The sequence below is a fragment of the Papio anubis genome, chromosome 1 (assembly GCF_008728515.1).
Source record: "Papio anubis isolate 15944 chromosome 1, Panubis1.0, whole genome shotgun sequence".
Taxonomy (NCBI): Eukaryota; Metazoa; Chordata; class Mammalia; order Primates; family Cercopithecidae; genus Papio; species Papio anubis.
In genome coordinates this window covers 75,653,302-75,681,253 of record NC_044976.1, presented here as the reverse complement: position 1 = coordinate 75,681,253, position 27,952 = coordinate 75,653,302, and the positions used below count along the sequence as shown (strand labels likewise).

Genomic DNA, 27,952 nt, shown 5'->3' with positions numbered 1-27,952 from the left:
CCGCCCTCTCTTCTTGTTTTAATAGCTTTGCTGGACACATTATTCTTGGTTGGCAGTTTTTTTTTCTTTCAGCACTTTCAAGCATCCCATTCTTACCTGGCCTGTAGGATTTCTGCTGTGAAATCCAGTGAAAGCTGTATTGGTGCTTTGTTTAATGTAATATTTTTCTTTTCTTTTGCTGCAGTGAGTATTTTTTGTCTCTGATTTTTTGCCAATTTGATTATGATATGCCTTAGGGATTACCTCTTTGGGTTTAATTTGACTGATGACCTCTGAGATTTCTGTATCTGAATGGTGTTCTCTTTCTCCATCTTTGGGAAATTTTCACCATTGTTTTGTTAAATATGTCTTCTAGGCCTTTTTCTCTCTTGCCTCCTTTGGGAATTCCTACTATGCAGAGGTTAGTTTGCTTGATCATGTGCCATAATTCTTAAAAAGTTCCTCTTTACACTTTCAAATTCTTTTGTCTTTTTTTCTCCTCTGATTAGGTAATTTCATATGTGCTGTCTTCAAACTTACTAATTCTTTTCTCTATTCAAGTCTGCTGTTAAAACTTTCTAATGAGTTTTTCAGTTTAGTTATTGTGTCCTTTATTTCTAGGGTTTCTAGAAACAGAGAAATCCTAGAAATAAAGGATTTGTTTGTTTCATTTCTTATTTCTTTTATTTCTTTGTCAAATATCTCATTTTGTTACTGGGTCACTTTCCAAATTTTATTTTATTTTTCTATCCATATTTTCTTGTGATTCTCTAAATTTAAGAGGGTTATTTTGAATTGTCTATTTAACATTTCCTAGATCTTCACTTCTTCTGGCTCCATTGCGGGAGCTTTGTTGATTTCTTTTGGTAAGGTCATATTTCTCTGAGTTTTTACAGTTCTTGTGGCTTTGCCTTAATACCTGCACATTTCAGGAGATAGCTACCTCTTCCAGTTCTTGCAGGTGTGTTCTTTGGTGTTAGACCTTTATTACTTAGTATCAGAACTTAACTGCTGATATTATTATTATTATTATTAATTTATTTATTTTCTGGGGTAGGGAGAATTTATAGTGAGTACCAGAACTAAATCACTGCACTGGAACTAACTTTCGTCCTGTCACTGTTTCCCAGTCTGGGGAAGACTTATAGTGAGCACTAAGTTAACAATGCCCTGGAGCTATATTGCTGCCCTGCCACTGTCTCCCAGTTTGTGGAAGACTTAAGCAGTCACTGGAACTGAGTCCCAATGTTTCTAGTTGTTTCTGGTCCAGTGGAGGCTCCATGGGAACACCTAGTCTTTGTTGAAATCTGGCCAGGGATTCAGGCCTTCTCACAGACTGTGTCCACAAAAGCACTATAGTGCCAGCCAGTCTCTTCAATGTGGTGTCCATACTGGAGTGAAGAGTAACTGCCAAGATCCACATGCCAGTTGCTATGATCAGTGTCCCACTCTTTGTCTCAGTTCATCCCATGTAATTCAGCCCTCTGGCACTCCCATTGTTCCCATAGGATGGGGCAATAGGGCTTCCTGAGAAGATTCCGAGACTGGTGGGGAGATCGTATGTCCACTTCTATGTCCACTTCCAACTCCCTCTTCTTACCTCAGAAACCACGAGTCTAGGAAAATTCTCTATGAGTGGCATTATGCCAGCTTGATGGAGGGGGCTGTGATGTCTGAAATGGCCATTTTTCTTACCTGTCACAGCTTCTCTCATTTCTGAGGGCCCCGGAGGTTTCTTCAATTCTCCCTTGAATTGTGGTGAACTCAGGGTTGCGTTCTCATCTTTAAGTAGTTTCTAGTTGTATTTTTTGCAGGGAGTGATAGTAGGGGATCTTCCATTTTCATCATCTTGCTGATGTTACTCCCTCATTTCAATTCAGCTTAAATTTCTTCCTGAAGCTTTTCAACCTCTTAATTGAACCTCTCTATTGGAAACACAAAATAATAACAGGAAGTAAAACAAGGATTCATTATAATCATAAAAGAGAAACATAAAATATAAAGCTATCTATCTATACCAGTTGCATGTAAGTAATTGTACTGGTTGTTGCAGAAATTAAACTGATGAGGCTCTGCATCAGTTTCTGTGGAAAATGAGGAATGATTTTTAATTGCAAAGATAACAATGACATTGGAATCCTCAAATCTAGCCCTGATTCCCTAGGCCTCTGCTTTCCTGATACTTGTTGCATGTACTCTCTTTACCCTTTCTCTCCTTGCAATTTTTTTCTTACTCGGTTTTCTTCAGCACCTACCTCCCTTTTGGTTCTTCTGCCTCACTGATTGCTTCCTTTCAGGTTGGCTTTTTTTTTTTTTTTTTGAGACTGAGTTTCATTCTATCACCCAGGCTGGAGTATGAGTGCAGTGGCACGATTTCAGCTTACTGCAACCTCCACCTCCCGAGTTCAAGCAATTCTCCTGGCTCAGCCTCCCGAGTAGCTGGGATTATAGGCGCCCACCACCACGCCTGGCTAATTTTTGTATTTTTAGTAGAAATGGGTTTCACCATGTTGACCAGTCTGGTTTCAAACTCCTGACCTCAGGCAATCTGCCCATCTCGGCCTCCCAAAGTGCTGGGATTACAGGCGTGAGCCACCTTGCCTGGCCTCACATTGGCTTTTGATGTTTCTCTGCCTAAGCCCTGATCTGCAGGCGCTCCCTTTATGGAATCATCACTTATGCTTATGACTTACAAATATTGATGCTTGCCCTTGACTCTTTTACTAGTAAGCTCAGTCTAGACCAATGGTTTTAGCTTGGAGGTTAAGTAAGTAATTCAAACTCTAAATGTTCGAGGCTGAATTCACTATTAGCCCCCACAACCCAATTTGTATTCACCATCTGTGATAAAAACAGCATCATCTTCTTGGTCACTCATTCTGAAATAATACTCAACTGCTCCTCAACAATTCCCCATTTCTCAACACCAATTCACTCTCTGTCTTGAAACACTAAGAAGCACCTCATTACACTCAAAGTAATATAAATATTTAACAAAAAGAAAAAATTACCCTATATGCCTAATAATAGGCAAATATATTCCAAAACTCTTTCTTGGAGAAAACCCACATCTTTTCTCAGTCCCTTGGAGATGTAAACCTTACTATGTCTTCACAATGTAAACATCTGACGAGTTAACTAAAACAATTTCTATGCCTAGCCCAGCTGGAACTAAAAAAAAAAAAAAAAGTGGCTTAAAAACCAAACAACTCCAAACCATGAGGAACACTTCCTTTCCCCCAATCTAGTTCATAGCCTCCATGAGATCACCTATGAAGAGCAAATAAAAAATCTTAAAAGTCTTCTCCATAAATATTTTTAAAAAGTCATCTCTATCTGAGCAGGTAAACTTAACTTTTTCCATCTGCCTGAAACACAGTTTGGAACCAACTTTTCTTCTATAAACTGTGATAAACTAGTGAGTTCTGTGTTATTATACCTGATTCACGGCTAAAATTTTAGAATGAAAGCTATAATATCTCTGTTTGCATCTGGGTCATGTTTTTATGTATGACTGTGATTGCTGATATATATAATATTTTATCTACCTCTGGATGGTATTGCCAAAAGTAACTTGTAAAAGAGCTCTATTTAATTGTCTTAAAGAAAAAAACATAAATGCTTATATAGAGAGAAATATAGACACTAACTCACATGTTTTCCAAGCTCATACGAGCTGGGATCATTTTTGGTAAGTAAAGCTAGCTCAAGTTTGTTGGTTTAATAAAAACAGGCATGTCTTCAGGTTATCAATGTTAAATATAATTCAAATATACATTTTTTTTCTACCTGGGGTTACTAGTCAAACAAGCCACATTATCTCTGTTTGACATTTAAGTTTTTAAGATTATAAATTCAACTTAAAAATAAAACATATAGTAAAAGTAAATTTCTTAATGTATGTCTAGCATGATGGTAAAGGGGAAAAAAGCTATATGTTTAAATTTTCTGGTGCTTTGCTTCAATGATGTTTGATGATTGCCTAACAGGTTATAAAAACTGCCAATAAGAAAAACAGCTTAAAATAAGGACTAGCTTTGTCTAATGTCTCATGGAATTTTCATGAGTAATCGAAACCTAATTTTAAAGAATAAGTCAATTAAATACATGTAAATAGGATGAGAGTTTACAAATAAACTTTACAAGAATGATTATGTTTTATAAAAATGTATCTGCTTAAATACAGTTTCCAAAATCTTTCCGGAAATTTGAAATCTTAAAGTTATACTCAGTTAAGTTAAATGATAAATATTAATTGAATATTTAGATCATTTACAAATAAGATGAAATACCAAAACATTAATTACTGAATATAAGTTCATCTACTTGAGCTTCTTAATTGATACAAAGACAAAAGATATTTGGACCTGTTAGTAATGTGTTCTTCTTGTTACATTAAAAAAAGTATGCTATGAAGGAGGCCTATGCCTCCAGAAATTATAAAATGGTTTGTTCACAACTTGCCTAATCCATGACAGAATGTTAGTACACAACACAAAGTTCACAATTGCTTATTTCTAGTTGTCACTGGGAATTAGGGTTATTAAGGTTAAAATTCAAACAAAAATATGTCATAAAACTACTAGAAATAATAAGAAACAAAACTGTATGCAAAGAATGTAATGAAAGTAGGATGTGTTTTTGGCAAGAAAAGTTATGAGGCATAAAAAGATGAATTTTGTTGAGAGAAAAGGAGAAAAATTTTGTCCTAGTTTAGAGGTTATTTAAGATTGTTTTGTAATTTTAAAAAGAGAAGAATAAAAGACAAAAATTAAGTGAATATAGAAAGTTGGGAAAAGAGAGAGGCAGAGAGGCCGGGCGCGGTGGCTCAAGCCTGTAATCCCAGCACTTTGGGAGGCCGAGACGGGCGGATCACGAGGTCAGGAGATCGAGACCATCCTGGCTAACACAGTGAAACCTCGTCTCTACTAAAAATACAAAAACTTAGCCGGGCGAGGTCGCAGGCGCCTGTAGTCCCAGCTACTCGGGAGGCTGAGGCAGGAGAATGGCGTGAACCCGGGAGGCGGAGCTTGCAGTGAGCTGAGATCCGGCCACTGCACTCCAGCCTGGGTGACAGAGCGAGACTCCGTCTCAAAAAAAAAAAAAAAAAAAAAAAAAAAAAAAAAGAGAGAGGCAGAGAGCGAGCCAAGAGCAAGCAAGCAAGTGAGCAAACTAGAGTTAGGTCTTTTCTCTGTTAAAATAACAAAGTTTTCTTGATGTTTGTACAAGAGTTTTCATTACCTGTCAAATCATCAAATTATCAAAATAATTTTTCATGCTCCTTGTTGTCTTTAACAGGTCCTTGATTACTTAAGAAAACAAAATATTAACAGATTTTGAAAGAAGGCCATGCATGGTGAATCATACCTATAATCTCGGTGCTAATTTAGGAGGCTGAGGTGGGAGGAATGCCTGATGCCAGGCGTTTGAGGCTAGCTTGGACAACATAGAAAGACTTGGTCTCTACCAAAAAATGAAAAATTAGCTGGGCATGATAGTGCACACCTGTAATCTCAGCTTCTCAGGAGGCTAAGGTGGGAAGATTGCTTGAGCCCAGGAGTTCACAGTTACAGTGAGCTATGATTGCACCATTTCACTCCAGCCTGGGCAACAGTGAGACCTTGTCTCAACAACAAAAAAGACATTACAAGAGCAAAGTTTTTATTTTTACAAGTATGCAACTTTGTGTATTTGTCTTTGAAATCTTTGTCACTATGGTTAAATAGATGATATGGTTTGGAAATCTGTCCCATCCAAATCTCATGTTGAAATGTGACCCCCCTCGAGCCTGGCCAACATGGTGAAACCCCATCTCTACCAGAAAATAAAAAAAATAGCTGGACATGGTGGCATGTGCCTGTGGTTCCAGCTACTTGGGAGACTGAGGTGGGAGAATTGCTTGAACCTGGGAGACAAAGGTTGCAGTGAGTCGAGATGGTGTCACTGCACTTCAGCTTGGGCAACAGAGTGAGAACCTGTCTCAGAGAAAAGAAAGAAAGAAAGAAGGAAAGAAAGAAAGAAAGAAGAAAGGAAGAGAAGGAAGAGAGGAGAGAAGGGGAGAAAGAGAGGAAGAAAGAAAGAGAGAAAGAAAGAAAGAAAGGTGACACCTGATGTTGGAGGTGGGGTCTAGCGGGAGGTGTTTGGTCACCAGGGCAGATCCCTCATAAATGGCTTGGTCCCCTCCCTGTGGTAATGAGTGGTAATGAGTTCATGCAAGAGCTGGTTCTTTAAAAAGCCCAGCCCCTTCCTCACCAACTCTCTTGCTCCCTCTCTTATGATGTAATATGTTGGCTCCCCTTTCACTTTCTGCAAGCTTCCTGAGGCGCTCACCAGAAGGAGATGCCAACACTCTGCTTCCTGTACAGGCTGAAGAACCACGAGCTAAAATAAACCTCTTTTCTTTATAAATTACCCAGTCTCAGGTATTCCTCTGTAGCAACACAGACAGACTAATACAATAGATAACTGAATATTGTTTCAAAGTGATCTGCGATCCTGTTTTATCAAGAGTTTTAAACCTTTTGACGTTTTTGACAACATTTGAACTCCCAGGATCAAATTCTAAATAAAGTGCTTTTGACCTCAAAGTAACTTTGGGATTTTCCAGTGGGCCCCTGGAAAATCTCAGAAGATTTGTTTTTTATCTTTCTGAAAGAGAATATTAAAATAATTAGGGTTATGTGTTATTTGTATGAATATATATTATTAATATAAGTATTAAAGAAATTGTATAAAATTTCTAGAAATCTGATATGTCCTGGTATAATGTCATCAGTCATAATTCTAGTTATTATCTGAAAATGTTGCATGCCACAGAAATAACCAAATTTTCTTATCAACTGTATTGTAATGATCTCTCATGAGATTTTTGACCATGGCCATTTAAAAGCATTTGTCATTCACAGATAGTTGTTTTACTCTGATGTTTTCCTGAAATCAACTACAGACAAAATTGCTTTATCTTTAAAGAGGTTCATGGAAAAGACTCTGACAAGTGCAAGCTTCTGATAACGTTAAGATCATACCACTGAGCTTGGTAAGAATTTCTAAAAATCTAATGGATAAACTGATTGATTCATAAAACTTCTAACCCAGGATTAAGCAGAACAAAAAGTAATTAATGGGAGTAAATAAACTGATGAGGATGATTATTATTTTATGACTTTATTATTAAACCATTATATTAATGCTTTAGTATTTTGTTTTCTAGATTTAAAGAACACTTTTTCTGTTTTTTGTTTAAGCTAGTTACAGCTTGCAGCAATCTAGTAAAGTATACTTTGGAAACAGATTTGAAGCATTTATCTATTCCCTACCTGATCCCTCCAAAATTCAGAAACTCTTATTGAGTATTATTTTCATGACAATGTAGTTATTTATATAAGTTCAATAAGAATAGGTTTTCTTTGTAACGTGATATAATTGGAAACATTGGTTATATTACCAAGGCTTTGACTAGAATGTCATATTGGAGAATTATGTGCATAGGATCAGATATAACCAGACAGTTTTAATGAACTAAGGTTGATTTTATGAACCCAATAAAGCCACTTAGGAAAAAAAAAGACTAGTATCTGGCTTCAAAGGATCCCAGCCTTACAGGTGAGTAAGGAATGTCACTTCCTGGAAGGCCCAGGAGGCTCACAGTATTTTGAGAGGCTTGAGAAATGAGGAATTCACCTAAGTCTATAGTTAGGTGAAGTCTAATGCATAGTCTCTAGCTTAGCTTTCTAGCTTGAAGAGGCTTTTATTTTTATTTTATTTTATTTTATTTATTTATTTTTAGATGGAATTTCACTCTTGTTGCCCAGGCTGGAGTGCAATGGCACAATCTCAGCTCACTGCAACCTCTGCCTCCCAGGTTCAAGCGATTCTCCTGCCCCAGCCTCCTGAGTAGCTGGGATTATAGGTATGTGCACCACGCCCAGCTAATTTTGTATTTTTAGTAGAGACGGGGTGTCTCCATGTTGGTCAGGCTGGTCTTGAACTCCCGACCTCAGGTGATCCACCCGCCTCGGCCTCCCAAAGTGCTGGGATTACAGGTATGAGCCACTGTGCCCAGCCTTTATTTTATTTTTTAATTCTATGTTTAAATATTTATGTATATATATTTATTGTAATTTTTTTAGAGATGAGGTCTTGCTATGTTTCCCAGGCTAGTCTTGAACTCCTGGGCTCAAACAATCCTCCTGCGTCAGCCTCCTGAGGAACTGGGACTACAGGCGTGCACCACTGAGTCCAGAATGGAGAGGCTTTTAAAAGTCTAATCAGAGATTCCTTATTAAAAGTTCCAGCAAAGCAGATTTAAAAAGTGTCTATATGACCAGTCACTATTCTTGCTTTGCTTATTTAAATAATCAGGCCAAATTTAATGAGACTAGACTTATTTTACAAACAAATTAGTCTTAATGTGATTAGGTTTGGTAAACATGAAGGTGACTATAGAGAGAAAAATTATGTGCACTATAGAAAACTATAGCAATTCAATTCTAGACTTGTTCATTGTCTTTGAGGTTTTGTTATCTTTCTGCAAACTGGACTGTATCCTGAATTCTTCTAGTTTCCTCCAATATCTGGCTATGACTCTCCAAACTAACATTTCCAATTTTCTCCCACCTTTCTGACTTGAAATCACAAAAAATAAATCTGCCCCTTTCCCAAAACCTTGCAAGCTGAAGCTGGATGACTTGATATAAACTTCATAGAAATCACCACAAAAGCTCATCTATAAACAAGCTTCATGCCTATTTCTGTGTGGGCTACTCATAAAGTTCACCCATAACACCTGATGACATCACCAGAGACATTCAGATAGCAAAACAAGATGCTTCGAGCTCAGTATCTAGAAATCTTCTTGACTGGCTACACTCTGGACTCATAAACAGATCTTTTGTTTGTTTGTTTGTTTGTTTCTAGAGAAATGCCTGATTGCTCGGACCATATAGAGGCCTAACTTTGGTAGGAACCCATCTGCAACATTGTCTCCTAAAGTGAAACACAACTGTTTGTTTAATGGAACTGACTTGTTCTCCAGGAGTAAGAGATTTTCAGTAAGATAAGGTTGCAATCTATCAACTCAGCTTCTGAATTATGAAACTTCTTGGGGAAGGTTCAAAGGAGGGAAATGAAGGATGGCAGAATATGCCATATGCAAATACACCACTTTGGCATAAGGATTATTTTTGATATAAAGGCACTTTAGAAAAAGAACAACAGTGGCTGCAAGAAAGGTGCTCTAATCCTCCCCTTTTCTTTCTGAAAGTTGAAGATAAAACCCCCATATGGAAAAATCCTCCTGCACCGGAAAGAAAGTTCTATTCTTATTTTCAGTAATAGGAAGTTGACAGGGGGAGAATTCTGTACAAACAAATCTGGTTAAACTAACCCTTATCTTCCTAGTCACTTCTCTACCCAGTTAACTACCCTAGTCCAAGCCCCTTTGCCTCATCAGTCTCATAATTTACTACTCTTTGTCCAATTCCGTACATAAGTGTTCGATTCTAACTGGGTCTTTAGGTCTTCATTTTCTTATGAAGTCTACTGTGCCACATAAAACTTGTATTAAATAAATTTATATGCTTTTCTCTTTTATGTCTTTTTATACTCATTTCTTTTATGTCAATTTAATTCTCAGCCCTAGCCAAAAAGTCCTAAGAGGAGAGAGGTAAAATTTTACCTTTCCTCCCTTCAATGTGCCTCCGCCCCACATATTGTCTGCTCCTTCGTTGGCAAACAGACTTTATAAGAATAGGCCTTTTCATTGCTTTTTAATTGTTTTTTCATTGTTGCATTGTTGTAGCTGCTTTTTTAAAATTGTTTTTTCATTGTTGTGGCTGCAGGTGCTTGCCAGGTGATAGGAACCCAATAAGTCTTCATGGCATTAAAAAACAAGCTAGTCAATTCTGTTGAACACAACTTCCCTTTCTGTTCTTACTTTTTTTTCTTTAGCCTATTTTTTAAAGTAGCTTAAAAAATTTTGTTTTAGCGACAGGGTCTTGCTCTGTTGCTCAGGCTGGATGCAGTGGCTCCATCATAGCTCCCTGCAGCCTCAAACCCTTAGGCTCAAGCAATCCTCCTGACTAACCCTCCTGACCAGCTGGTATGCAGGTGCAGGCCACCCTGCCAGCCCTCTAGCCTGACTCTTATTACTTGAGAAGCAGTGAAGGATATTCATTAAGTGTGCAAATTCAAGAGTAAGACTACTTGAGTTTGAATCCTAGCTTCAATATCTACTGGGCATGGAACCTGAGGCAAATTACATAAAAACTGTATACCCCAGTTGTACATATGTAAAATGACAAAAATAATAACATCTGCTTTATAAAGCTGTTACAAGAATTAATGCACATAAATACATGATAAACAATTAACATAGGCACATAATAAACATTATGTGTTAGTTATTACTTTTCTCACATGAACTATTATCATGGTCTAACTGTTTCTAGTTTCTTTATTGCTGTCTTCCTAAAATATACATTTGATCATGTTACTTTGCTGCCTAATTTTTTTTCTTTTTGAGACAGGGTCTCGCTATGTTGCCCAGGCTGGTCTCAAACTCTGGGCTCAAGAGATTCTCCCTGCTCAGTCTGTTGAGTATCTGGAATTACAGGCTCATGCCACCATTTCAGGCTGCTTTAATTAATAGCTGTGCACTATTCACAAGAAGAAGTTTAGCACTCTGGCAGAGAGTACATGTTTCTTCACAGACTAGTACCATTTGCTATTATTCAAGCCCATGCTCTCTGTTTCAGTTACTTGGGTTGCTCATCCTTCCTCAAAAGCTCACAACATGCCTTTCTCTGATTCTGTACATCTGTCTCAAATGCCCCTTGCCTCTTCCAAACAGGCCCCTTACTCCTTCTTAATCTTTCCTTTCCTGAAGATCCAGTTCTAATGTTGCCTCCCCAGCGAAGTCTTCCTGACTCCTAATAATAATTACAGCAATACTAAAAAAAAAGTGGCATAGCTTTCCTTGAGAATTTACCATAGGCCAGACACTGTACTGAACACTTTCACATTTATTATTTCATTTAATCTTTTTAACAATCCTATGTGATAGGGCTAATGTTAGTTTCCATTATAGAAATAAAGAAAAAAGTTAGCTATGTTAACTAGAATGAACAATTTATCCAAATTCCAGTAGGACTTCATATATAGTTTTATTATGGCTCTAAAACCTTGTTAAACAATTATTTATTGAAGAGGGTGCTCTCTTTGGAAAGCAAGCAAACAACAAACAAAAAGGCACAATTAAATAACATTGTTAACATTCACATAGTGATTTTTGGTGGCAAGACATTTATTAATAGCCTCTCTATTTTTATTTTGTTTTTTTTTTTTCCTCTAGAGATGTTAATCATTAACTATGAAATCATTAGTGCCTATTCATTACAGGGATGTTATTCTCCCTGCTCTTGTGCTGAAAGTAATCCCAAACCATCGTCTGGAAAATTACTACTCATCTGGAAATTATAAGAGAAGATCCTAAAATTGAGAAATTTGAAATTCTTGCTTTTTAGTACCCAGTGATACAGATTTCATCTATGAAATTCTTTTGAGAAAAATTCAATTAGTGATACTAATTTTGTGTTGATTTCAAAATAATTCTTGTACTTTGCTTCTTCATTTGTGTTTCTTAGCTTTGGCTGGACAAAAACAGAACTTCAACTGGCAAATACACTGGGTCTTATTTCTGTCAAAGTCAGTCAATATTAATAAGGGCCTATCACAAGCTTTTTTTGATAGATTGACGATCAAAAGGTATTAGATCTAATAGTTTAATAATGTGAGCTCTGGATAAGGAAGATATTTAACCATTATTATTTTACTTTTTTGTGTAGTGGCCTCAATTTATTCACTTAAATATTTCATTTGCCTGAAGTGTTTGAACAAGAGGAAAAAAAAATCTGATCATTAAACTGAATTTGGCTAAATCAAGCAGAAAGAGCAGACCATTTCCAGCACTGAGCAGCTGCTGTTACCAGATATAAAAGGATGGAGAAATGTTAGTTATTTCTTTTAAAAAAACATTTAAAATGTTCATTTTCCTCCTGATAAAAAGGGGGTACGTCCTCTTTGTAAAGAATTTTATTTCCTGTCTCTGACTGGAAAGTTCTCATTAAATTCCAAGCTGAAATTCCTTAGGAAAGCATTCCCTGACTATGTTATATTGCCCTAGTGCATGATGATTTCAGCTAGTATTTTGCCTAGGTTGAACTTATTACAATATAATTAATTAATAATTTGTCTGATCATCTGTTTAATCTGCCTTGTTCCATGAGGGCAGAGATTGTGTCTCTCTTATTCCCCACTGCATTCTCAGTTCCTAGCACATTCTTTAACACAGAGTAGATACTTAATGAATAACTTGAGTGACTCAGAGGATAAATGAAAATAGAACATGCACACTCTTAATACTCAGGAAAAACAAGTGGATAACATTTTAGTAAGTTTCCTTCTTATATTTTTCTATTTTTTCATGGTTGGAAAATTTTCTATATAATTTTCTACACTATCTTTTCACTAAACATTAGCTAGTTTTACTCTTATTTTTATTTAAGAAGCAATATAGATCCATAATAAAACCAACATAAATCCATGATAAAAGTTCAAATAACATGAAGAATGGAGAATAAAAGTCCTCTTCAACTCTTATCTTCATTTCCAAACCTCCAGTGGGGTAACCATGGCTAACAGCTGAGGTGCCTGTATTAGTTTCCTAGTGCTGCCATAATAAGTAACCACATATTTAGCGGCTTAAAATAAAGCAAATGTATTATCTGGCACCTCTGTAGGTCTGAAGTCCAAAATGGGTTGGTAGAGCCATGTTTCTTCTGCAGGCTCTAGGGGAAAATTAGTTTTTTGTCTTCTCCAGCCTCTAGAAGCAACAGACATGCCTTCACTGCTGGTCCTTCATCACTGTGACCACTGGTTTGGTCTTCACAACTCTTTCTCTTCTCTGACCCCCTTGCCCTCCTCTTATCAGAACCCCTGTGATTACACTGGGCCTATCCAGATAATTCATTATTATCTCCTTATCCCAGTATCCTTACTTTAATACATTTGCAAAGTCCCTTTTGTTATATAAGGTAACATATTCACAAGTTCTAGGGATTAGGACATAGACATCTTTAGGAAGCCATTGTTTTGCCTACCATGGTACATTTCTACAATTTTCTATAAAACACACACATTCCTCCCTACCCTTTCCATTATTCTAATATCTTCCTAAGAGAGATCTTTCAGGATGTCCCATACTTTATAATATGTGGTATGATTAAAATATCTACTAAATGTCCCTGGGATTTCAGAGTGTCACAAGATGCTTAATGAACAAAATCAATGTATAATTGAATAAAAAGCAACTGAATAAAATTAATTGCACTTGTAGAAAATTCTCAGCCTCATGTAGAACTAAACTCTCTATTGATTGGCTTTATGCCAATAGAGCCAGTGGTTTCTTGTTTAACAATGGAGAACTATACTCTTAATGAGACAGCAAGTTTTACATTGCTAAAGTATTTGACATGACTTTATATCCGGGTCATTATGGCATTTTATAATAGCACAGGATTTCAAAAAATGAGACACTGAAGGGCAGTTGCTCTATTCTTGTATTGAAGCAATGTTATTATGGCTTAGGCTGAAGTTAATGAGAAGGTCATGAGATGGAAATGGATTATAGCAGAATAACAAACTATTGTTAAATGGCTCACTGGAAGGAGGGAAGAAAAGTATTTCAGGCAAAACTGAGAAGGAATTTAAGGTGGTGCAATATCAAGATCATAATAGGAAATACATATAGATACAAGGAAATGGTATAAATACACTAGAATGAAAGCCCTTTGGCTTTAATTACTTTTTTCTATTTGTATTTTATTACATATTTAACTTCCTTTTATTGAACTTTACCTTGCTCTGAAAACTTTTTTTCTTTTGAGATGGCATTTTACTCTGTTACCCAGGCTGGATTGCAGTGGCACGATTTCGGCTCACTGCAGCTTCTGCCTCCCAGGTTCAAGTAATTCTGATTACAGGCACCGGCTACCACGCCTGGCTAATTTTTGTGTTTTTAGTAGAGATGGGGTTTCATCATGTTGGCTAGGCTGGTCTCGAACTCCTGACCTCAAGTGATCCACCCACTTTGACCTTTCACCCTGCTGGGATTATATAGGCGTGTGCCACCATGCCCAGCCGCAAAAAACATTTTGACTGTTAGATATGAAACGCTTCCATAAAATAGTTTTGGCACAGACTTTTGTAGCAAACAGACTTGCCTGTAGCAATTGAACTATATAGTATAAAATACATTATAAAATCCCTCTCAGGGTCTATATTCTTATCCTGATTAAATGTATCTTTTCCACTCATTTTATTTTGTAACAACATTTATTTAGTAGTCACACAAGTATTTATAATAGGTTTATGTAAGTTTTCCTTTCAAATTGCTCTGGATAAATATTTAAAGCACACTTCACTTGTATGTAAATCCTAAACCTCCTCCACTTCCTGTGGTTCCTATGTTTTAAAAAATGGCACTGCCATGCATTCAGTTGTACAAGCCAGATATTTAAAAGTCGTCCTTGAAATTGTCCTCTCTCTTACTTCCCAAATACAATCTATCATCATGTTCTTTGAGTTGTAATTCTAAAATCCCTATTAGTTCCCTTCACTTTTCATCTCCACTCTTAACACTCTGGTCTAAGCTACCATTGCCTGGACTCTGGCAATGGCCTTTCAAATGCTGTACCTACAGCATTTCCCAGTTTTCCTCATTGGAAGCAGCATAATCTTTCCCACTGTGATGCTTTCTTTTGCCCTTAGGATACAGACCAAAATCTAACCTGACCCACAAGTCCATGGAGAGAGGTGGCACCTGCTTAGCAATTCAACCTCTCCCCTTAGCAATTTAGCACTCTCCCCTTTGTTCTCTGAACTGCAAGACCAGTGCAATTCTAGAAGTTCCTCTAATACGCCAAGCTCTGTTCTGCCACACATCTTTGGAAGGGCTGTTTCCTCTGCCTTGAAAGCTCTTCCCTCTTATCCATATCTGCCTCATTAACTCATTAATTTCAGCTCAGTCCATTTCCTCAGATAAACTTACTCTGATTTTTCTTAAATGGTTGGATCCCCCACTAGGAACTCTCCTATTAGACTTTTACGTTTGTATACATGCTTCTATTATTCATGTCTGGCTCCCCTGGACTGTGTGTGAGCTCTGTAAGGTCAGGAATTTGTTCAATTTTTGCTCTCTCTTGTATTGCTGGTGCCTAGCACAATACCTGGTACATAGTGCTTAATAAATATTCATTGAGTGAATGAGTAACACAATTGTGTTCTTGGTGCACAAGGAAGCAGAGGGAAAAAGAGAAGTAAAAAGAAGATATGGAAGGGATATAGGTAAGAGGAGGGGGCAAGAATAAAGAGTGATATAATTGTGATCTTAGATTCAGTAGGGTCAATCTTAAGTTGTCATTCAATTGAAGAACAACAGTAAAAAAAGCATGGATAGGCTTTGTGGCATGACTTACTGTGAGGGTCAGTTATAAAACTTTTATTAGAGAAGCCAGAAATATATATATGTGTGCCTGTGTGTGTGTGTGTGTGTGTGTGTATGTAATTTTGATCAATCGAATACTCATATTTGGTATTAGTTGCCAAATTGTCTTAACTCATTTAATGAACATCTCAATAATAAATTAATGAATAACTAAATTGAATTCTAGTTCAAACACAGACTATGGTTAACAATTCTAACCATACAAATTATAAACAATACTATCTCATATATTCACAGATAAAAGGAATTATTTCCAATATTGAATGGTGTTTACAACTGCTCATGTCCTTCATTTAGGTAGGAAGCTGCCTCTATCTTATACTTGAAAATCAGCAGTTAAATGAAAAAAACAAATGAACAAAGAGGAATACAAATCTACTTCTTTAACAGGTTAATGAATATTCTAATCCAATAACTAATGATAAACTTAATGAAAAGGTGCTAAAACTTTAATTTTAAAACAAAAACAAAATAAGAAAAGCTACTTGCTATCAACTTTATAAATATTGAGCCATAACAAGCTGTGAAAAAGAAATAATACTATAAAGAGACAAAAAGATAATTGACAGATATTGCAGAACTAGAAAAGTCCAGTCTGTCGAACAAAAGTTTTTAAGTAATTTTCATTATTAAAATAATTCTTATTAAAACAATGAAAGAACAGTTGGACATAAAATATGATCTGTGTATTGGCAATAACTAATTTGAATGTATAATGAATATTATAGATATTATGCACATATATAATTTTTATATATTTCCTACCAAATAAAAAATACATAAAGTGTTTTAACAAATGTTAAAAATACTTAGGTAATAGTTTAATCATAGATTTCTGTGGCTTAAAGTTTTATTGAAAATATATATATATTTTTGAGATGGGGTCTCATTCTCTTGCCAGACTGGAGTGCAGTGGCGCGATGTTGGCTCACTGCAACCTCTGTCTCCCGGATTCAAGCAATTCTCCTGCCTCAGCCTCCTGAGTAGCTGGGACTATGGGTGCACACCACCACGCCCAGCTAAGTTTCTGTATTTTTAGTAGAGATGGGGTTTCACCACGTTGGCCAGCCTGGTCTCAAACTCCTGACCTCAGGCAATCTGCCCACCTCGACCTCCCAAAGTGCTGGGATTACAGGCATGAGCCACTGCACCTGGCCAAAAATAATTTTTTAAAATATCTCAAATAAATAGGTCTCCATGTTCTCAGATGAGAAGAGTAAATATAAAGATGTCAGTTTCTATTAAACTTATTAATAGATTTTGTATAATCCCACTAAAAATCCAAGTAGCATTTCTTTTAACTTGAACAAATTTGTGTAAAATTTGGTTAGAAAATTTTCAGGTGAAATCAAATAATTTTGTGAACAATGAAATACAGTGAAATGGTTAGCCCTAATGGCTAAATATTAGGACAGATTAAAAGCAACAATAATTAAAACAACATGGCACTGGCCTCAAAATAGATGTGTAGAAGGAACAGAATACCTAGAAATACTAATACTGCTTTTTTTCTTTTGAGACAGTTTAGCTCTGTTGTGCAGGTTGGAGTGCAGTGGTGTGATCTTGGCTCCCTGCAACCTCTGCCTCCCAGGTTCAAACACTTCTCATGCCTCAGCCTCCCAAGTAGCTGGGATTTCAGGCATGCACTACCACACCCAGCTAATTTTTGTAGTTTTAGTAGAGATGGGGTTTCGCCATGTTGGCCAGGTTGGTCTCAGAACTCCTGGTCTCATGGGATCCACCTGCTTCAGCCTTCCCAAGTGCTGGGATTACAGGCTGCACCCAGCTGAAATATTCTATTTCTTCTAACAATTTAATAAGGGAGTATCACAAGGAAATGGGAAAGGTAAGGACCATGTACAAAATTTTTTGAATAACAATACTCATACGGAATCTGTGTCCCCACCCAAATCTCGTGTGGGGTTGTGATCCCCAGTGTTGGAGGTGGGGCCTTGTGGGAGGTGATCGGATCATGGGGGTGGATGTGTGGATTACTCATGAATGGTTTAGCACAATCTCCCTTGGTACTGTCCTCAGGACACTGAGTTCTCCTGACATCTGGCCATTTAAAAAGTGTGCATCACCTCCCCTGTCTCTCACTGCTCTGGCCATGTGACGTGCTGGCTCCCACTTTGCCCTCCACCATGATTGTAACTTTTCTGAGGCTTCCCCAGAAGCTGAGAAGATGCTAGCATCATGCTTCCTGTACAGTCTATGGAACCATGAGCCAATTAAACCTCTTTTCTTTATAAGTTAGCCATTCTCAGGTATTTCTTTACAGCAATGGGAGAACAGCCAAATACAAATACCAGTTTTGGTAAAAACAGTGGTAGATCATTATAGCAATGGCCTCCCGGGAATCCTGTTTCCTGGTATCCTTGGGACCTGGAACCTTGGAACCCTTGCATCCTTGGGCTTGGACACATCACAAAGTTTTGGGTGGTTTGTTAGGGAGCAATAGACAATTCACACATTATCTTATAGCATATGCAGTAGTCCTCCCTATTTGTGGTTTTGCTTTCCATGATTTCAGTTAGCCATGGTCAACTGTGGTCTGGCAATAGGTAAGTACAGCGTATTTTGAGAGAGAGAGATCACATTCACGTAAGATTTATACAGTATAGTGTTATAACTGTTCAATTTTTTAATTATTTTTGTAAATCTATTACTATGCCTAATTTATAAATTAAACTTTATCATAGATACATATATGTAGGAAAAAACATAGTACATATAGGGTTCAGTGCTATCTGTGATTTCAGGTATCCACTGGGGGGGCTTGGTACATATCCCCCTCGGATAAGGGGGACTCCTGTACCAAAATACATTCCAGATAATTACAGTTAAACATAAAATTAATACAAAATAAAACTAGTAAAAAATAAATATTTGAAATGTGCAGCCCTCAGATGTTTGCATTGCTAGTTCTTTCTCATCATTCAGGTCTCAGATTTCACACCACCTTTGCAGAGAGGTGTTCACTGACCACCCCACTGAAGTAGTGTCTCCCTCTCCCTGCAGTTTCTGTCATCTTACCTTATTTGTATCATCATGAGAATTTATTGTGTTCATTTTTCTTTTTTCTTATTGTCTGCTTTCCTTACTGGAATGTAAGGTTTGTGAGAGCAAGAACCTCCTACATATTTCCAGCTACAATATCCTGGTATGTTATGTCAACTAAAGAAAAAAACAGGCTTTTAAATAATTAAAGTTAATTTTATTCAGAAGTCTGACTGAGTATTGCAACCTGGGGGAATCTTTCAGAGAGTTTGTTATATTGCTCCAAAGCATTATTTCACCCCATAGCTTAAACATAGGTGGTGGCTGCTCTGCATGTGTTAAGAAGTTACATTAAATGTGCTCAGAAATTATATTAATGATATGGTTTGGCTGTGTCCCCACTCAAATCTCATCTTGAATTGTAGCTCCCATAATCCCAGTGTGTCAATGGTAGGACCTGGTGGGAGGTAATTTAATCATGGGGGCAGGTTTTTCCCGTTAGTCTCAAGATAGTGAATAAATCTCATGAAATCTGATGGTTTCATAAAGGGCAGTTCTTCCACACATGCTCTCTTGCCTCCTGCCATGTAAGATGTGCCTTTGCTCCTCCTTTGCTTCTGCCACGATTGTGAGGACTCCCTAGCCAAGTGGAACTGTGAGTCCATTAAACCTCTTTTTCTTTATAAATTACCCAGTCTTGGGTATTTCTTCATAGCGGTATGAAAATGGACTAATACAGTAAATTGGTACTGAGGTAGTGGGGTCCTGCTATAAGGTTAACAGAAAATGTTGAAGTAACTTTGGAACTGGGTAACAGGCAGAGGTTGGAACAGTTTGGAGGGCTCAGAAGAAAACAGGAAAATGTGGGAAACTCTGGAACTTCCTAGAGACTTGGAGGGCTCAGAAGACAGAAAGATGCAGGAAAGCTTGGAACTTCATGGAGACTTGTTGAGTGGCTTTGACCAAAATGCTAATAGTGATATGGACAAAGAAGTCCAGGCTGAGGTGGTCTCAGATGGAGATGAGGAACTTGTTGGGAAATGGAGTAAAGGTCATTCTTGTTATACTTTAGCAAAGAGACTGGTGGCATTTTGCCCCTGACCTACATATCTGTGGAACTTTGAATTTTAGAGAGATGGTTTAGGGTACCTGAAGGAAGAAATTTCTAAGTGGCAAAGTGTTCAAGAGGAAGCAGAGCATAAAAGGAAAACTTGCAGCCTGATGACATGTTAGAAAAGAAAAACCCATTTGGTGGGGAGAAATTCAAGCCTGCTGCAGAAATTTGCAAAAGTCACAAGAAGCCAAATGTTAATCACCACGACAATGGGAAAAATGTCTCCAGGGCATGTAAGAGGTCTTCCTGGAAGTGCCTCCCATCACAAGCCAGGAGGCCAAGGAGGAAAAATGGGTTTTGTGGGCTGGGCCCAGGGCCTTGCTGCTTTGTGCAGTCTCAGGCTGCTCACACGTGGTATTGGGCCTGTGGGTGCACAAAAGTCAAGAATTGAGGTTTGGGAACCCTGCCTAGACTTCAGAGGATGTATGGAAACACCGGGATGTTCAGGCAGAGGTGAGCTGCAGAGGCAGGGCCCTCATGCAGGACCTCTGCTAAGACAATGCAGAAGGGAAATGTCGGGTGGGATCTCCCACACAGAGTCCCCACGGGGGCAGTGCCTAGTGGAGCTGTGAGAAGAGGGCCACAATCCTCCAGACCCCAGGATGGTAGATCCACCAACAGCTTGCAGCGTGTGCCTGGGAAAGCCAGAGACACTCAATGTCAGCCTATTAAAGTAGCTGGGAAAGAGGCTGTATCTTGCAAAGCCACAGGGGCAGAGCTGCCCAAGACCATGGCAACCTACCTCTTGTATCAATGTGAACTGGATGTGAGACATGGAGTTAAAAGAGTTCATTTTGGAGCTTTAAGATTTGACTGCCCTGCTGGATTTTGGACTTGCATGGGCCCTATAGTCCCTGCGTTTTGGCCTATTTCTCCCAATTGGAATGGGTGTATTTACCCAATGCTTGTACCCCCGTGGTAATTAGGAAGTAACTAACTTGCTTATGATTTTACAAGCTCATAGGCAGAAGGGACTTGCCTTGTCTCAGAGGAGACTTTGGACTGTAGACTTTAGAGTTAATGCTGACATGAGTTAAGACTTTGGGGGACTGTTGGTAAGGCATGATTGGTTTTGAAATGTGAGGACATGAGATTTTGGAGGGGCCGGGGTGGAATGATATGGTTTGGCTACATCCCTCCCCAAATCTCATCTTGAATTGTAGCTTCCATAATCCCCGAGTATCAAGGGAGGGACCTGGTGGTAAGTAATTTAATTAAGGGGCTGTTTACCCTCAGCTGTTGTCATGGTAGTGAGTCCTCACGAGCTCTGATGGATTTATTTATTTATTTATTTATTTTTTATTTCATTTCTTTTTTTTTGGAGACAAAGTCTGGCTCTGTTGCCCAGGCTGGAGTGCAGTAGCATGCTCTTGGCTCACTGCAACCTCCACCTCCCAGATTCAAGTGATTCTCCTGTCCCAGCCTCCCTAGTAGCTGGTATTACAAGGCATGCGCCCCCACACCCAGCTAATTTTAAAATATGGGGTTTCACCATGTTTGCCAGGCTGGTCTTGAATGCCTGACCTCAGATGATCCGCCTGCCTTGGCCTCCCAAAGTGCTAGGATTACAGGTATGAGCCACTGTGCCTGGCCTCTGATGGTTTTATACAGGGTAGTTCCTCTGCACATGCTCTCTTGCCTGCTGCCATGTAAGATGTGCCTTTGCTCCTCCTTCATCTTCTACCATGATTGTGAGGTAGATTGTGTCTTCTGCCATGATTGTGAGACATGTGGAACTGTGAGTCCATTAAGCCTTTTTCTTTATAAATTACGCAGTCTTGGGTATTTCTTCATAGCAGTATGAAAATGGGTTAATACAAGTAAAGTCTCATCAAAGTATGGGTATGAAGTTACATCTGGTCATGAATTTGAGGCATAATCATTAATCCTGTCAGACATTATCTTATGTACAGGAACAGGCAAAGGCTAGGATCACTGAACTTACCTTTTGTAAAAATTCAGTGATTCAGGCAAGAGATGTGAGAACCTGTTCCCTATCCTGCTCATGGTCTTCAAGGCATTCTTCCACAAGTCTGCTAACAGTCAATGAGTCAGGGGCTTTGTGAAACATTGCTGGCAAAAGAGCAGAATGAGCAAATGGCTTCTCATCTTTGCTACTTTGTTTAATAATCATCAGCATCCAACAGATATCTGTTGAATTAATGAATAAATGGAAGATATTCTGGCAGTATATTCACTTTCTAGGATTCACATAATGGAAAACCTAAATTTGACTACATAGCATGAAACCTCTCATAAAGTGCAATAGCAAAAGAAACAAAAGGAAAAGAGAGACAAGAGAATGGGAAAAGCAATAGCATAAAATATGGCAACGGCTAATGTTACTTATTTATAAATATATTATTCAAATTCATATGCAAAACATAAATGTGTAAACAAAGAATTTACATCAGAGGACACAGAGATAGTTTAGAAACACAAGAAAAACATCAGATCTTGATAGTAACCAAAGAATTACAAATATAGTAACCTAGGGGTAACATTTCATACCAAAGAATTTAAAGGAAAAAAATGGTATGATTTGGTGTTAGGTTGCATATTCTGATAGCGCTGTAAGTTTGTTCATTTTGGAAAGCAACATCATTTATAGTTATTAAAATGTTTTTGAATATTTTGACCCCAGATTCCTATTTCAGGAAAATTATACGAACAAAGTAATTCAGCAGATTTAAAAAGCCAAAGCACAAAAGATACTCTTTACAATATTATTTTCATAGTAAAACTTAAAAACTTCGCATTGTGCAGTAGAGGGACAATTACTTTGGCTGAGGCATCAATAATGGATGGAATTTTATCTCACCATTAAATGTTAAAATTGTGAGGATTATGAAGCAGCATGGAAACGTTTGTCATACTCGATGAAATGCAGAACTTAAAACTGAATGCACATAACAAAGAGAGTGGTGGACCATACATATACACAAGCTGTGTCTCTTCCAGATAGGCTTTAGTTCTATAATTACGGAAGATACTCAAGAAACAAAAACTTAACTAGTTTCCCATGTTCATCCTTTCACCATGTAAGAGACCCCAAGCCTCTGAATTGCAGCGCCCACCCACATTTTCCATTTATAGTTTATCCAATTTATCATCTTTTTGTGCCAGAATCCTTGTTCTTCCTACCACATCCAGCTTCATATTTTCAAAGAATTGGCAGCACTCTGCCCAAAAAAAAAAAAAAAAAAAAAGAAATAAGGGAATAGAGAAATAACTTTTAAAGCTTAAGGAGTCATGGGTTTTTCCTCCGCTCACCTTTCAAATTTTTTTCTTAAACGTTATACCTATTTTACAACCTCCAAACTGAAAACGCAGTTAAGGTCGATATCCTGGGTCTACCTTGTCCCAGCCGCTCCGGACTCTCGAGCTCCGCAAAAGCGCGGAGTCCTAAAGCCGGTCCAGAGGCCGCCTCGAAGAGGCGCGGATGGCGTCGCAAAAACCCGCTGGGCTACTTTACGGCACTGCCTCCGCCCCTTCAGGTGCGGGAAGTCTGAAGCCGGCAAACATGGCCGTCACCTACTCTCTCAGCCGGCCTGCGACTGCCTTGGTAGCGGTGTTGCTCTTGTCTTTCGGCAGCGTGGCCGCTAGTCATATCGAGGTAGGAGTCAGGCTTATTTGACCACAGAGCCCCGGGAGGCCGGCTGTGTCGTGACTGTGCGCTCTCCAGCAGATGTCCGATACACAGCAGCTGAGGGAAGCCTCCTGGAGTCAGTCAGCCCCTGACCCTGGCTGGGTTTGAGGAGGGTGTCACTGGGCACGGGTTAGGACAGTGTTGGTCTGTTTCAGCGTTTTAAAAGGATGAATTAAAAGAATCAAACGCTCGGAGACAGAGGAGGACCTGATCCTTTGCTCCTACATGTGTGCAGTTCTTAGCAGGTGAAATATGAGCAAGAGTCTGGTGAAATGTCAGTGTGCAGCAACTACTTTCCTGCTGCGCAACTGCAGCCCTCTGTTTTGATAGGAATCAGACGGAACTGGAGAGGTGAGAGCAATTTTAAGAATTCAGATCTTAGAATTTAGTGATAATTAGAACATGGGATAAAGAGAAGTGTTTATTAAGACTCTCAAGTTTCTGGCTTAGGAGCAACATGTCTGGGTTAAGAAATGGAGGAGAAAACGGGTGCTCAGTTTTATCATGGGCTCTCCCAGCGTCCCATTTTTAAACGTGGACACAAGACATTCTGGTGCTCTATAATGCTTTTACTATCCACCGTAGTCTTATGATTCCTCAGTCCAGGTCTACAATCTAGATGTCTGGTATCTTTTTCAGGCCTGCATATCCAGCTGACTAAGAAGCCGGGATAGTCAGGAGACATTTGAAAATCTGTGTCCAAAGTTTTGCCTTCTGCTTAGCCTACCTACTCTTAGGAAGACACTGAAAAACTAAGCACCTCTTTTCTCCTTCGTTTCTCCACCCAGATATGCTGCTCCTAAGCTAGAAACCTGAGAGTCTTAATCTCTTTATCCCATATTTTAATTATCACTAAATTCTATGATCTGAATTCTGAAAATTGCCCTCACCTCTCCAGTTCCACTGACTTAATTCAGGCTATGATCACTTCTTGTCTAAACTCTTGCGATTACTTTATCTTGTTTTCCATAGGCCTCCATACTCCCTCACTTTAGTGCTAGATTCGTCTCCACGAAATGTGAGTCTGATCAGGTTATTCTTCTGATGAAGTCTTTTAAATATTTCTCCGTTGCATACAGAATAAAGTCTAAACGTTATGACCTGGTTCTTGCCTACTTTTCCAGTGTTCCGTTTTGGAACCTCTTCTCCCCACCACCTGGGCACCTTGAGTTTAGACCAGTGGACTCCAAACTTTTTGAATACACACCCTATCAGTTAAAAAAAAGATATTGAGCGTGAACTTTGTATATATTTATGAATTACTGTTAATTTATATATTCGATATTTATATAGCATATTTTTTAGAGAACATAAATATGAGTAAATAGAAGTTCTATTTCCTTCCTTTATTCTGATTTTGACTGCTTCATCTTGGATACTATTACTGTTTTTTGTAGTTACATAATTGCTGTGCTTTTTCACATTATGATATTTTATACATCCTGTTTCCTCTGTTCATTTGCTAGGATACAGTGAAGTCATAACCTCTGTAGAACCTTTCCATATCTCTTACCTTTGCCTTTACTTTTGTAATTCGTACACTTGATACAGCACTCATTTACTATAACCCTTGTATACTTTGTACTATTATTCCATCATCTCTCACTTAGATATAGAAGCAACAGTTCCCTAAATGTTTTTCTTTGAGTCATTGTTTTTTCCTTTCAATCTGTTCTCTAAATTGAAGCAGAGTAACTTTTAAAAATGCAATTCCGATCATGTCACCCAGGCACCTTAATGTTGCTCAAAAGATCACCTTAATGTTGCTCTAAATTCTTCACCATGACCCACAAACAAAACCCTGCATAGTTTTTGGGCCCTGACTACACTTCCAATTTTTTCTCTTTCTCTTTCAAACTTCTAGTTAGGTTTTCTTTTAGTTTCTCAAAACCTTTAAGCTTCTTCTCACATTAGAGCTGTCTCCCCTCTGTCTGGAATTGTGTTTCCTCTTTTCTTCATCTTTTGGATTTTAACCCAACAGTCACTTCTTTAGGAAAACTTTGCTGACCAGGTCAGGTCCCTCCGTTGTACTCTTCTTATATTGTATGTCTTTCCTTATCTGTTAAATGTATATCTATCCAATATCCAATATCCAGATAGATAGTAACCTATTTGAAGGCAGTACTATGGCTATTTTTGCCCAGCATTGTATTTGGAGCACTCAGGGCAGTGACTGGCATGTTACCCAATGAGTGTGATGAATTAATGAATGTTACATTGTAGTGTAAGTGTTTGCATGCTCCTCTTTATTGAACTCTGGATTCTTGAGAGAAAGCAGCATGTTTTTTAGTGATTTTTGTATCACTATATATTAATGGTACTCTTGATATCTGGGTGATATGGAAATTTAAAAATTTAAATTTCTGTGCCTGACTTACGTGGCACATAATAGGTGCTCCATTTACTGTATATAGAATGAATAACTTTATAATGACTGTATTGTCTAGACAACTACAAAAAAGTTTTGCCATCTAAATTTTTTCACTAAGGTCTAAAAGAAGTAAGAACTTTGGGGGTGGAAGGCACATTAGAGACATGAGGATAGTCAAGTCTAAAGAGCTAAATGACTTACCCCAATTTCACAACCAGTTGCGAGATAGGGCCTGCATTTTAGCTTAGGTCTTTGAATTCCCAAATCAATGCTTAACCACTGTAGCGCATTGCTTTCTTTAACATCCAGGCAGCTGTTGAGTTTAGAGGTGGAAAAATACACACACACACACACACACACACACACACAGACATGCCGTACACACTCTTTTTGTTCAGGTTATTATTCTATATTTATCATGTCAGTAATTTATCAGAAACAACGCTTAACAATAGAAAACCCATTATGGTTTCATTTAATGTGAAATACTGTGTTATTGCCTTGCTAAATTAAGTGTATTTTATCCTAGCCATAGTAATTTCAGAGATCACAGTTTTTTTCCATCTCTGTTGGTAGTTAACATAAGATTTAACTTGCATTACTACAGCAAATCATATTCTGATGAAAATTGATATTCTTGAGGGTTACATGTCTATACACTCTAAAATCTGTTAATGGTATTTCACAAATCTCCAGTAACAGATACTTTACTTTCTGACCAATGTTGTATTCTCTTTAAGTGATGCTTCTCTTTTTATAATATATATTTTTTAATTGGCACAATAATTATACATATTTATGGGGGATAGTGTGATATTTTGAGGCATGTATTCAATATGAAATAATCAGAGTAATTAGCATATCTGTCATCTCAAACCTTTATCATTTCTTTGTGTTGATAATATTCAAAATGTTAGAAAACAGTTCTAGCTATTTGAGAAAATATAATAAATTATTGTTTACTATAGTTATGCTAAAGTGCTATAGAAGGCTAGAACTTATTCCTGCTATCTGTAATTTTGTATCTGTTAACTAATGTCTCTCTGTACTCCCCCTGGCACCTTCATATTCTTCCCAGCCTCTAGTAACCACTATTCTCTATTTCCACGAGATCAAGTTTTTAAAAATTTCCATATCTGGGTGATACGGAAATTTAAAAATTTAAATTTCTGTGCCTGACTTATTTCACTTAATGTAATTTCCTCCAGGCTCATCCATGTACCTATTTATGATAGGATTTTATTCTTTTTATGGATGGATAATATTCCATTTTATATATACACGTGTGCACACGTGCACGCACACACACACACACATACATTTGCTTTATCCATTCGTCTATTGATAGACACTCAGGTTGATGCTATATCTTGGCTATTGTGAATAGTGTTGTAATAAATATGGAGTGTAGATATTTCTGGCCTACTGGTTTCCTTTCCTTTGAATATATGCCCAGTAGTGGGATTGCTGGATCATATGGTAGTTCTATTTTTATTGTTTTGAGGAGCCTCCATACTGTTCACCATAGTGGCTGTACTAATTTACATTCCCACCAGCAGTGTATAAGAATTCCTTTTTGTCTACATCGTAACTAGCATTTGTTATTTTGTGTCTTTTTGATGATAGCCCCTAAGATGATATCTCATCGTGGTTTTGGTTTGCATTTCCTTGGTGATTAGTGATATTGAGCATTTTTTCATATACTTGTGGGCCATTTGTATGTCTTTTGAGAAATATCTATTCAGATCCTTTGCTTATTTTTAATTGGATTATTATTATTGTTATTATTTTTTGCTGTTAACATAGGTTTGAGTTCCTTGCATATTTTGGATGTTAATCCCTTGTTGGATGAATAGTTTGCAAATATTTCAGGATTGCTTTTCTATTTCTGTGAAGAATATCATTGGTATTTTGATAGAGATTGCATTGAACTGTAGATCACTTTAGGTGATATGATCATTTTAACAATACAATATTCTTCCAATTCATGAGCATGGAAGCATTTTCATCTTTTTGTGTTCTGTTCATTTTCTCTCATCAATATGTCGTAGATTTCATTGTAGAGATTTTTCACTTCTTGGTTAAATTTATTCCTAGGTGTTTAATTTTTCTGTAGTTATTGTAAATGGGATTGCCTTCCTGATTTTTCTTCAACTAGTTCATTATTGGTATATAGAAACGCCACTGATTTTTGTCTGTTGATTTTGTATCCTGCAAATTTACTGAATTAGTCTATCAGTTCTAAGAGATTTTTTTGTGGAGTGTTTAGGTTTTTCT

The 27,952-nt window shown here is 37.7% G+C and overlaps 1 protein-coding gene and 1 long non-coding RNA gene across 3 annotated transcripts in view; one reads left to right on the top strand and one right to left on the bottom strand.

The window, feature by feature from the left end:
* The window catches only part of PIGK (phosphatidylinositol glycan anchor biosynthesis class K), a 183,863-nt gene that overhangs the window by 44,770 nt on the left and 111,141 nt on the right, over positions 1 to 27,952 (top strand). The window contains exon 1 of one of the 2 annotated variants that reach the window (XM_003892091.5): positions 23,134 to 23,271. The exons of the other annotated variant lie outside the window; for it this stretch is intronic. Coding sequence (XP_003892140.1) covers positions 23,179 to 23,271 — 93 coding nt within the window. The 5' untranslated portion in view covers positions 23,134 to 23,178. Of the gene's footprint in view, positions 1 to 23,133; positions 23,272 to 27,952 lie in introns of those variants that run through there. 2 annotated transcript variants of the gene reach the window in all.
* LOC108587562 lies at positions 14 to 23,080 on the bottom strand. The gene is made up of 3 exons (XR_001906259.3): positions 22,929 to 23,080; positions 21,601 to 21,728; positions 14 to 1,904 (listed from the first exon to the last, which is right to left on the bottom strand). It is a non-coding gene; the product is annotated as an uncharacterized LOC108587562 (long non-coding RNA).